This window comes from Schistocerca cancellata, chromosome 2, assembly GCF_023864275.1.
Source record: "Schistocerca cancellata isolate TAMUIC-IGC-003103 chromosome 2, iqSchCanc2.1, whole genome shotgun sequence".
In the NCBI taxonomy this organism is placed as follows: Eukaryota; Metazoa; Arthropoda; class Insecta; order Orthoptera; family Acrididae; genus Schistocerca; species Schistocerca cancellata.
Window position 1 is genome coordinate 549,666,101 of NC_064627.1, and position 13,396 is coordinate 549,679,496.

Consider the following 13,396-nt stretch of genomic DNA (forward strand, 5'->3'; position numbering starts at 1 on the left):
TGTTAGTCCTTGACGTATTGAAACGCATATTGAAATAATTGTTCCATTTTCATTCTGTTGTGGATGACAGATTCTGTATTACATGGCAAGGATATGGAGTTAGTTTTGGGTAGTATTTGCTGTCCAGTGTGGAAGTGGTGGCTAATCTGCTGTACTCAGTCCGAAATATAGGCTGTTACATTCGCAATAGTCGATGGTAAGCCCCATCATCAACATGTTGTTCAAAAGTCGTTCAAATGGCTCTGAGCACTATGGGACTTAACTCCTGAGATCATCACTCCCATAGAACTTAGAACTACTTAAACCTAACTAACCTAAGGACATCACACACATCCATGGCCGAGGCAGGATTCCAAACTGCGACAGTAGCGGTCACGCGGTTCCAGACTGAAGAGCCTAGAACCGCACGGCCACAACGGCCGGCCCAACATGTTGTTGCCCAAGGCATTTTATCGTGATTCATGGTAGACACCTGACAGCTGGCTGGTGTGGCCGAGCGATTCTAGGCGCTATATTCTGGAACCGCGCGACCGCTACGGTCGCATGTTCAAATCCTACCTCGGGCATGGATGCGTGTGATGTCCTTAGGTTAGTTAGGTTTAAGTAGTTCTAAGTTCTAGGGGACTGATGACCTCAGACGTTAAGTCCCATAGTGCTCAGAGCCATTCTGAACACCTGAAACGGCGTTCGCGGAGATGCAGTGACCCATGCATGGGCTACAGACAATCACACTCCGTTCAGATCCACCGATATGTGCACTTTGCCCATACTGCGATACACTCCGACGGGCGGTATAAGGTCCGACGAGAAACTGTGTGCATGGCATGTCAAAATACTTCATTTGCAGCGATAATGGGAACGCCGACCTCCAAAAAAGGAAACTTACAACTCTGTTCCTCAGAAGTGTATTCTACCCCGAAGGCTATACTACACTACGGGCCATTAAAATTGCTACACCAAGCAGAAATGCAGATGATAAACGGTTATTCATTGGACAAATATATTATACTACAGCTGACATGTGATTATATTTTCACAAAATTTGGGTGCATAGATCCTGAGAAATCAGTACCCAGAACAACCACCTCTGGCCGTAGTAACGGCCTTGATACGCCTGGGCATTGAGTCAAACAGAGCTTGGATGGCGTGTACAGGTACAGCTACCCATGCAGCTTCAACATGATACCACAGTTCGTCAAGAGTAGTGACTGGCGTATTGTGACGAGCCAGTTGCTCGGCCACCATTGACCAGACGTTCTCAGTTGGTGACAGATCTGGAGAATGTGCTGGCCAGGGCAGCAGTCGAACATTTTCTGTATGCAGAAAGGCCCGTACAGGATCTACAACATGCGGTCGTGCATTATCCTGATGAAATGTAGGGTTTCGCAGGGATCGAATGAAGGGTAGAGCCACGGGTCGTAACACACCTGAAATGTAACGTCCAGTGTTCAAAGTGCCGCCAATGCGAACTAGAGGTGACCGAGACGTGTAAACAATGGCACCCCATACCATCACTCCAAGTGTTACGCCAGTATGGCGATGACGAATACAAGCTTCCAATGTGCGTTCATCGCGATGTCGCCAAACACGGATGCCACAGTCATGATGCTGTAAACAGAACCTGAATTCATCCGAAAAAATGACGTTTTGCTATTCGTGCACCCAGGTTCGTCGTTGAGTACACCATCGCAGGTGCTCCTGTCTGTGATCCAGCATCAAGGGTAACCGCAGTCATGGTCTCCGAGATGATAGTCCATGCTACTGCAAGCGTCGTCGAACTGTTCGTGCAGATGGTTGTTGTCTTGCAAACGTCCCATTAGTTGACTCAGGGATCGAGTCGTGGTTGCACGATCCGTTACAGCCATGCGGATAAGATGCCTGTCATCTCGACTGTTAGTGATACGAGGCCGTTGAGATCCAGCACCGCGTTCCGTATTACCCTCCTGAACCCACCGATTCCATATTCTGCTAACAGTCATTGGATCTCGACCAACGCGAGCAGCAGTGTCGCGATACGATAAACCGTAATCGCGATAGGCTACAATCCGACCTTTGTCAAAGTCGGAAACGTGATGGTACGCATTTCTCCTTCTTACACTAGGCATCACAACAACGTTTCACCGGTTAACTGCTGTTTGTGTATGAGAAATCGGTTGGAAACTTTCCTCATGTCAGCACGTTGTAGATGCCGCCACCGGCGCCAACCTTGTGTGAATGCACTGAAAAGCTAATCATTTGCATATCTACTTGCATCTTCTTCCTGTCGGTTAAATTTCGCGTCGTGGTGTAGGAATTTTAATGGCCAGTAGTGTATGTGGGTCACTGCGTTCAATGTGCGTATATGGAAGTAGGGTCCAGCGTTATGTACGAACTGATGCGGCTGCATAGTATTGTATCGATTTTCATTTAAATAGCAATTGACTTTTATTTTTTACTTTTCTCTGGTTCCTACACATTCAATATGAAATGTGAGCAGATGACATAACAATGAAAAGGACAGTGGTCTTCGGATTGAATAGGGGCGGACGCAGTTGACACTGCTCTGTCATGGACTGATCTTCATCTGTACATAACAATTTCAACCAACATCGACTTGAATCTGGTTATTGATGTCAAACCTTCGTCTACCTTGACAGTTTTTCTCCCTTACGCTCCTCTCCTCTACCAAACAAATTATTCCTTTGTTCTTCGGAATGATGTAAAGTGAAATAGATGACGCTGTTGAAAATGTGAATCCTTCATTACATGTCTTGCTCTGTAAGTGAATGTTTTGTAAAGCCATTGTCATTTTATTTAAATTCTATATTTCAGCATTAGGGCACATAAACGTTATCGTCATCTATTTTCGACTATTACTGAATCAACCCTTCAGCCGACGATTTACTATGGAACTTACTCACTTATCTAATGGTGGAAGTAAGTCGAAATCGGTAACGTCAACACCTGTCTGAAATGAGGCTGTTTTATATAATAAAATACATTAAAAGATGGTTACTGTTTCCCTAAGTCAATATCCCACGTCTGTGTAGATAGCTGTCAATTCCTTTATATTGGTTTTAGTTTCAGAGTTTGAGAGCGCAGTCTGTATGTTATACTGATTCAGTAAACGATGTAACTGATAGTAATCAAAATATTAAACATGTGAAGAGATGAATTAACATATTTCACCTTCGGAATGCAATTCAGCGGTAACTCTGTGTGAGATTGATTCAGAAAGTCCTTAGGAGGTATCCGGAGATGCGTGGTGTCAGATGTCAACGCACAGGTCACGCAATTCCCGTAAATTACGATTTACTATGGAACTTATTCACTTATCTAATGTTGGAAGTAAGACGAAATCGGTAACGTCAACACTTGTCTGAAATGAGGCTGTTTTATATAATAAAAAACAATAAAAGATGGTTACTGTTTCCCTAAGTCAATATCCCACGTCTGTGTAGACAGCTGTCAATTCCTTTATACTGGTTTTAGTTTCAGAGTTTGAGAGCGCAGTCTATATGGTATTCTGATTCAATAAACGATGTAACTGATAGTAATCAAAATGTTAAACATGTGAAGAGATGAATTAACATATTCCACCTTCGGAATGCAATGCAGCGGTAATTCTGCGTGAGATTGATTCAGCAAGTTCTTAGCAGGTTTCCGGAGATGCGTGGTGTCAGATGTCAACGCACAGGCCACGCAATTCCCGTAAATTGCGGGTCGGTGTTTCCAGGGCGCGGAACTGGCTCCCGATAGCGTCCCAGATGAGTTCCATCGCCTTCATGTAGGGCGAATATGGTGGCCAGCACATCTTCTGTTCACTATAATTCTCGTAAGACCATTGGAACAGGATTCAGGCCTTGTGACAAGGACATTTTTCACCCTGGAAGATGTCACAGCCTTCGTGAAAGAATCTGCCAGAGTCGCTTATCTAAGTGGATTTCCCCATTTACGGCCCCCGTCATCACTAGAAACAATCCTCGTTCGTCTCTGCTCCCCTTACATACTCTTACTTCCCTTACTGCATAGAGCTGAGCTCTACTACAACTACGGTTCGGTAGTTTTGGTGTACTACACAAATGACGCAGTAAATGGTAGGGAAAGAGACATAAATGAATATGTAATAGAGAAAATGGAACCACACGACTTCTCTTTGTCTTTTTGTTTGTTTGTTTGTTTTGCATATAAGTACATTCATAGTTAGTCATAGTTAGTCTAGCGTATATTTTATATCCTTACAGAACATGAATTGCATTTTATAAATAATAAAAATTAATTAATCGCACAACGCCTGTGCTCTTATGTAACCAAAGCAATTACTTTTGATGCTAGTACAAAATGGTTCAAATGGTTCTGAGCACTATAGGACTTAACTACTGTGGTCATCAGTCTCCTAGAACTTAGAACTACTTAAACCTAACTAACCTAAAGACATCACACACATCCATGCCCGAGGCAGGATTCGAACCTGCGACCGTAGCAGTCCTGCGGTTCCGGACTGCGCGCCTAGAACCACTAGACCACCGCGGCCGGCGATGCTAGTACAGTTTACATGCGCAAACGTAAAGAAATCAGCATAATTACTGTTGTTGCTTTATACTAAATAGAATCAAAGGTAAGACTTTCCTGACAAATGCGAAAGCTGTTTATGAATAACAAAACCGTGTTTTATATAAGCTGAATTAAGTATTTAAGTGTTTTTGGTGTATTTTTGTTTTACGTTTTTTTTATTTTGTCGTTTTGTTGAACAAATCGCTTTTTCTTGCACTATATGATAAATTGTGATACAGGACGCCGTACCATAGGTGCAATCACAATGGAGGGGTATCTGTTGAGAGACCAAACAAATGTATGGTTCCTAATGAAAGGCAGCAGCCTTTTCAGTAGTTTCAGGGGCATCAGTATGGATGATTGACTGATCTGGTCTCGTAACATCAACTAAACAGTCCTTTCTGTGCTGGTACTGCGAACGGCTGAAAGCAAGGGGAAAGTACAGCCGTAATTTTCAGAGTTTCCTTCCAGCCCCGCTACAAAACCGGTCGGCAGTCGCTGTATTGTGCTGCAGCGCTCAGGTGCCCCGACCGTCCGTCTTGACTACTTGCTGTGTCAAGCAGAACCAACACACCTGAGTGGGCTTCTCCACCCTGCGCTTGAGTTACACCTGCTGTTTCATTTCCACTGGCGTTCTAACCTCTACTAGTAAAGGCAATCATTCATTACGCCATTTTGATAATAAAGACAATCCATCACCTTTCATACAATAAGCGTTAACAACTATTTACAAGGTGTACGTGACAATGTCAGTCTTCTATAAATATTCATACATACGATGTACAACCTATCAAATCATACTTAATTCCAGTTGTAAATCTCAGTGAAGTATGTAGATGACTGCTTGTAAGGTGCGAAATTATAGACACCTTACAAGGTAAGAAAATTTAAAAAGGGAATAGATAGGCTGATGTCAGGTAGACTGAGATTTAGTAAAGTTTAGTGACGGACGGAATAGAATTTCTGGTCAGCTGAATAGCGCATTATAAATACAAAATCAAATAGAGGTAATGCAGGAGTAGGTTTAATAATGAAAAAGAAAGCAGGAATGCTAGTAAGCTACTGTGAACAGCATAATGAACGCGTTACACACGAAGCCAACGCTTAACACTCTAGTACAACTTCATATACCAACTAGCTCTGCAGATGATGAAGATATTGAAGACATGTATGAGGAAATGAAAGAAATTATATGCATGGTGTTATATGTGTGGTGGATCGTGGCAGCCGTGAAGAATGAAATTTCAGTGAATTACGAATTTCACCTGCGTACGGGACGCTGATAGAAATCAACGGGAGAGTGGAAAATGTGTGCCCAATCGGAATTCGAACTAGAGATCTCCTACTTACTAGGCAGGAACTCTACCCCGCTTTTTATTGTTATCTCATTTTGTTTGTCACTGTTCGCTGTATTTGTTTGGGATGGACGTCCCATGACGCTTGTTCAAGTTCATCGTTGATCCAATAACTCGGTTTTTTATTGCAGAGGGCAGCTAACCCTCTGACTGAACACGCTGAGCTACCGTGCCGGCGAACGCCTAAGCCACCGAGGACACAGCAATTAGCGTGGTTGCGCGGACTTATCTCAAACAACCCTTCCCCCCTCCGCCCTCCCCCTCCCAGCCGACCCACATTCTTAATTCTCAACTTACTCCACACACTACGAAAGTAGTGCTCCCTGCCGATTAATCTCAAAGCTCGTGGTAAAGCCCATTACAGCATGAGTTCGAGCGTATGATCCTTGGCTTGTGATCACCGTAATTATATGTGTATGGTGTATATTCTTTCGGACGCGCATGCAACACTCCTAACGAATACGTAGTGCGTGTCGGACCTTAACAAACCAAAGCTCCCGTAGTCTACCATTTCTTACGGTAGTGTGCGGTAGCCTACGGTAGTTTTACAACTGTATTACTGCATCACGTTCCTGCTACGTCACCAGGTGGCATTCAGCCTCACGCTAGCCAATGATCATAGTGTTTCGGCTCATCACCATGAGCCAGCAGTGAATAGACAGTCACATGGGATGAGTTACGTTGTCACTGCACTCAGTAACGGGTACAAGGATTCACTCCGCTAATCAAGCCTTTGGACGCCTTCTCTGCTCCAGAAATTTCAAGCGAGTATTTGAGTTGCAGCGGGTAGAACGGTGTAGAGCGAGAACTGTGGTGCTCGCAGCCGGCATCTTCGAGGAGACCGACCCGCCGGCGCTGCAGCACGCCTTCCTGTCGGCGGTGGAGGCGGTCAACCGGCAGACGACGATGGAGTTCGTGCTGGGCAACGCCGGCCACCGGCCGCTGCTGCGCTCGCACGTCGAGGTGCTCAACGCGGCCGACAGCTACAGCGCCAAGCGCAGGGGTACGCACTCGCTCCTTCTACGGCCGCTGACTGCATTAACAGCACCCTTCAGTCCTATTCCAGTGGCTATTAGGTCCTCTTCAACAACCCACAAATGTCTCCAAAAAGTGTGAGCACCTTGCAGTGTCTGCTAAAAGTAGCAGGAGTTTCCAGCGTTTTTCTTGCACTCTCAGTAGAGATAATGAGGGATCCTGCGATTTAAACACATGTAGTGCACTCTTTTATTGTGTAACTTATGCATGCTTATCTCTAATCCAAATGTTGTGGTGTATGTGATTGGTTTGTTATCAAATTAAAGAGATACCTCACTTCCTTGTCGAAATACACTACCGGCCATTAAAACTGCTACACCAAGAAGACATGCAGATGATAAACGGGTATTCATTGGACAAATATATTATACTAGAACTGACATGTGATTACATTTTCACCTAATTTGGGTGCATAGATCCTGAGAAATCAGTACCCAGAACAACCACCTCTGGCTGAAACAACGGCCTTGATACACCTGGGCATTGAGTCATAGCATGGATGGCGTGTACAGGTACAGCTGCCCATGCTGCTTCAACACGACACCACAGTTCAGCAAGAGTAGTGACTGGCGTATTGCGATGAGCCAGTTGCTCGGCCACCATTGACCAGACGTTCTCAATTGGTGAGAGATCTGGAGAATTTGCTGGCCAGGGTAGCAATCGAACATTTTCTGTATCCAGAAAGGCCCGTACAGGACCTGATCAAATGAAGGGTAGAGCCACGGATCGTAACACATCTGAAATGAAACGTCCACTGTTCAAAGTGCCGTCAATGTGAACGAGAGGTGACCGAGACGTGCAACCAATGACACCCCATACCATCACGCCGGGTGATACGCCAGTATGGCGGTGACGAATACAAGCTTCCAATGTGCGTTCACCGCGATGACGCCAAACACGGATGCGACCATCATGATGCTGTAAACAGAACCTGGGTTCATCCGAAAAAATGACGTTTTGCCATTCGTGCACCCACGTTCGTCGTCGACTACACCATCGCAGGCGCTCCTAATGTGATGCAGCGTCAAGGGTAACCACAGCCATGGTCTCCGAGTGATAGTCCATTCTGCTGCAAACGTCGTCGAACTGTTCGTGCAGATGGTTGTTGTCTTGCAAACGTCCCCATCTGTTGACTCAGGGATCGACACGTGGCTGTACGACCCATTACAGCCATGCGGATAAGATGCCTGTCATCTCGACTGCTAGTGATACGAGGACGGTGGGATCCAGCACGGCGTTCCGTATTACCCTCCTGCACCCACCGATTCCATGTTCTGCTAACAGTCATTGGATCTCGACCAACGCGAGCAGCAGTGTCGCAATACGATAAACCGCAATCGCGATAGGCTACAATCCGACCTTTATCAAAGTCGGAAACGTGATGGTACGCATTTATTCTCCTTACACGAGGCATCACAACAACGTTTCACCAGGCAACGCCGGTCAACTGCTGTTTGTGTATGAGAAATCGGTTGGAAACTTTCCTCATGTCAGCACGTTGTAGGTGTCGCCGCCGGCGTCAACCTTGTGTGAATGCTCTGAAAAGCTAATCATTTGCATATTTACTTGCATCTTCTTCCTGTCGGTTAAATTTCGCGTCTGTAGCATGTTATTTTAATGGCCAGTAGTGTATGTTCTCCCTAAACTGGTTACGTTGTAAAATATAGAGCTCTTAAAGATTCAGTTGATATTACGTGAGTCTGATTCAAAATATTTTTTAAAAATTTATATGAGTAACTTATTTTCTAATTAGATTCTCTGACAGAAACTCGTATTCTAGGTAATTTTCTTCTTGTTGTATATAAATTCTACATGGTTCTTGTTTCATCTCAACATACAGCTCAGTTTGTGGAATTACAGTGATTACGTTATGTAAATTAAGCTTTCAAAAATTTTAATTCGTGTGTCAGGTTGTCCCAGGAGCAATTGTCAATATCCAGAGTCGAAAAGAAAGACTTCTGTATCTATAAAATGCATACCTTAAGAACCGCCGGCCGGTGTGGTCGAAACCTGGACAGCAAGCTACACCGCGATGTAGGGCTCCTCTCTCGTAGAGGAGGACATTAGTGTTTAACGTCCCGTCGACAACGAGGTCGTTAGAGACGGAGCGCAAGCTCGGGTGAGGGAACGATGGGGAAGGAAATCGGCCGTGCCCTTTCAAAGGAACCATCCCGGCATTTGCCTGAGGCGATTTAGGGAAATCACGGAAAACCTAAATCAGGATGGCCGGAGACGGGGTTGAACCGTCGTCCTCCCGAATGCGTCTCTTGTAGAGTCTGCCACTTGAGTTTGCTAAACATCTCCGTAACGCTATCACGCTTACCAAATAACCCAGTGACGAAACGCGCCGCCCTTCTTTGGCCGCTCTTCTTTTATTTCGTCTTCTTAATGCACTTTTCTATAACTGAAAATGGTTTCTGTATCTCATGTATTTGACCCCCACAAACTATTTCCTTAACCAAAAACCTAGTTTACATAAAGAAAGTTTGCAACTTGTAGTGTGTTTGGATTCCGGCTCCAAGCTGAAGTGCTAATTTACATAATTGGCTGTTGCATTAAACAGGTAAGTTTGACGCCTAACATAGAGGTTGCAGGAAGTGAACTGCAAACCACTGAAAGTAGATGCTTGTGTAGAGGTGGCGTTCTAGCACGCTGCAGCTATCTGGTCAAAGGGGAATGATACACTACAGCTCGAATAATGCTGGCAGCTCCATGAGAAACAACTAACAATAATTTATTAAACGAATGTACATAATAAATACTCAGTTTTAGTTTTATGAGAAGGAGTGGCATTGAAATAAGTTTTGAACACTGGTTTAGCCTCTCAGTGAACGGCTATCGATATCTCAGCCTCTTGTGGTGGTGACACGAAACTAATGCTGTCGGTAGACAATAAAATTAAACAAATTTACAGACATGTAAAGAAATTTAAAAAAATTTAAAAAATTTATAAAAATTATATTCGAATTGAATGTAAGCTATTACAGCAAAAAATTCGAAATTCGAGGGGGATGGCGAACACACTTTATGGCTGTACTGTTTGTAATTGTTTAAATAAAGACCTATGTCCAGAGCTGAATGAGTGCATGTAATAAAGATATTAAGAGACTGGGAAACTGATATCTCAACCTCTTGTCGTGGTAACACAACACTAATGCTGTAGGTAGATAATAAATTTAATCAAATTTATAGACGTTTAAAGAAAGTTAAAGAAATTTATACAAATTTTTGGAAATTATATTCGAATTAAATGAGCAGCCTCTAGTGGGGCGACACCATACCAACTCTGCTAATAAATTTTCCTAGAGGGTGGCTAACAGAATTGATGGTGGTACTGCTTGTAATTGTTTAAATAAAGACTTATGTCCAGTTCCTAGGAAGAGGTTAGTGGTGGTAGCCCTTTCTTTCCCGCAATTTTCTTAGCTTAGTAGAGGTAGCCCAATTGAGCTATCTTCCCTCCAAAACTCAAACTTGCCGCCAGGGGGCGTGGCACTTTCTTAGGTTAGTAGAGGTAGCGCAATTGACCTATCTTACCGCCATCATGAATGACGTCAATCGCGTCATCAGCTGACGTCACGTGACGTCACATACTTGCGTCACGGCCGCTATCTTGGATTTAGGGCTACGTCCTTGTCTGGGGTGGCCTACTTTGTTGGGACGTCCTTGTTGCTCCACTACCGTCGCCCACGACGGACAACCACAATGGAGGAACGTCGGATTGTGCACCGAACACATCATAATACCTTTGACATCAGCGTCTGTCACCGTAGAGCACGTATAGACTTTCTGGAACATACTGTATCATCCTGGGCCACTGGTAGTAGCAGCCGGACTAGGGAATTACCATCCAATTCTTAGGTTGTTATTAATACCACAACGCAACGGCCCGCATCTCGTGGTCGTGCGGTAGCGTTCTCGCTTCCCACGCCCGGGTTCCCGGGTTCGATTCCCGGCGGGGTCAGGAATTTTCTCTGCCTCGTGATGGCTGGGTGTTGTGTGCTGTCCTTAGGTTAGTTAGGTTTAAGTAGTTTTAAGTTCTAGGGGACTGATGACCATAGATGTTAAGTCCCATAGTGCTCAGAGCCACCACAACGCATTTGCAGTCGTGCCTTGTCCGGGAAGTATGGACTGCTGATAAATGGCGTCGCACTGTATTCAGCGATAAATCACGGTTTGCACTACACTGGATGATATCGAGTCGAGTATGGAAAGGCGTGGTAAGAGGTCCCATTTTTCCAACGTTTTGGATAGGTACAGCAGTGTTACTGCTGGACCCACGGCGTGGGGAGACATTGGGTATAACTTCAGCTCACGGCTGGTAGTGATCGAGGTAAATCTGACGACACAACGATACTTCACAGAAATCTTGCGTCCTCATGTGCCCCCTCTCAAATGAGAGTGTCGTCGTGCCATTTTTCAGCAGGACAATTCTCGTCTACACATGACAAGTGTGTGTACGAACTGTCCGCATGATGTTGAGGCACTCTCTTGGTCAGCAAGATCCTCAAATCAGTCCTCAATAGAACATGTGTGGAAGCAGCTCGGATGTGCGCTCTGACCCAGAACCAGTAACCAGGACATCAAGGACCCATTACAACAGTTGTGTGTCAGCTTCCCTCACGAGATCGCACAACAGCTTTACGACACCCTTCCCAACCGAGTCAGTACATGCGTCCATGCCAGACGGAGGTGCAACTTCATACTGATCAGTGGGCTCACACTGTAATGTTCTTTGTAAATCTGCCAATTTTGTAATCACTGAAATAAACTCGCATTCAAGAAGTTTCATCTCGTCTCCTCCTCTCTTTCTGGAACTTTTTTATTTTTGTTTAGTTTTTCAGGCAGAGTAGATTACGAATTGAGACACCAAAGAGAGTAGATAAGTTTTGCTATTTGGGCAACAAAATAACTGATGACGGACGAAGCAGGGAGACTATAAAATGTAGACTGGCAACTGTAAGAAAATTACTGAATGTATTTGTCTCGAGTGAAGCCTTGTAGGAAAGTGGAACCTTTTGAGCAATGGTGCTATAGAAGAATGATGAAGATTAGATGGGTAGTTCGAATAAATAATGAGGAAGTAATGAACAGAATTGTGAAAAGAATGCCACTTACGGAAAAATCTGACTAAAGGAGGAGATCGGTTGACTTTACACGTTCTGAGTCATCAACGAATCGTCATCATTTTCGTCACAGAAGAAACTATGGGTGTGGTGGCAGGAGGATAAAAATTATATAGGGAGACTTGAATATAGCGAGCAGGTTCAGATGAATTTGGGTTGTTAGTAGTAATCACAGATGAAAAGAGTGGTCCAAGATTGAGTATCGTAGTACGCTGCATCAAACAATCTTAGAACTGAAGATCAGAATAACATAACATTTTTTTTCATTTTCATGTCTTTTTTATTTTTCTCATCACGTTAAAAATAATTCCGAATACAGGGTGATCCATTGATAGTGACCGGGCCAAATATCTCACGAAATAAGCGTCAAACGAAAAAACTACAAAGAACGACACTCGTCTAGCTTCAAGTGGGAAACCAGATGGCGCTATGGTTGGCCCGCTAAATGGCGCTGCCACAGGTCAAACGAATATCAACTGCGTTTTTCTTAATAGTAACCCCCATTTTATTACATATTCGTGTAGTACGTCAAGAAATATGAATGTTTTAGTTGGACCACTTTTTCGCTTTGTGATAGATGGCGCTGTAATAGCCACAAACTTATAAGTACGTGGTATCACGTAACATTCCGCCAGTGCGGACGGTATTTGCTTCGTGATACATTACCCGTGTTAAAATGGACCGTTTACCAATTGCGGAAACGGTCGATATCGTGGTGATGTATGGCTATTGTGATAAAAATGCCCAACGGGCGTGTGCTATGTATGCTTCTCGGTATCCTGGACGACATCAGCCAAGTGTCCGGACCGTTCGCCGGATAGTAGCGTTATTTAAGGAAACAGGAAGTGTTCAGCCACAAGTGAAACTACAACCACGACCTACAACAAATGATGATGCCGAAGTAGGTGTTTTAGCTGCTGTCGCGACTAATCCGCACATCGGTACCAGACAAATTGCGCCAGAATCGGGAATCTCAAAAGCGTCGGTGTTGAGAATGCTACATCAACATCGATTGCACCCGTACCAGGAACTGCATGGCGACAACTTTGAACGTCGTGTACATTTCTGCCACTGGGCACAAGAGAATTGCTGGCCGGGGTGGCCGAGCGGTTCTAGGCGCTACAGCCGGGAACCGCGCGACCGGTACGATCGCAGGCTCGAAAAATCCTGCCTCGGGCATGGATGTGTGTGATGTCCTTAGGTTAGTTAGGTTTAAGTAGTTCTAAGTTCTAGGGGACTGATGACCTCAGATGTTAAGTCCCATAGTGCTCAGAGCCACTTGAACGATTTCGAACAAGAGAAATTACGGGACGCTGACAGATTTTTTGCACGCGATCTATTTAGCGACGA

The 13,396-nt window shown here is 44.5% G+C and overlaps 1 protein-coding gene across 1 annotated transcript in view; it reads left to right on the forward strand.

The window, feature by feature from the left end:
• The window catches only part of LOC126162132 (glutamate receptor ionotropic, kainate 2-like), a 267,360-nt gene that overhangs the window by 81,029 nt on the left and 172,935 nt on the right, over positions 1–13,396 (forward strand). Inside the window, exon 3 of the mRNA XM_049918426.1 lies at positions 6,712–6,891. Within this exon, the coding sequence (XP_049774383.1) occupies positions 6,712–6,891 (180 nt within the window). The remainder of the gene's footprint in view (positions 1–6,711; positions 6,892–13,396) is intronic.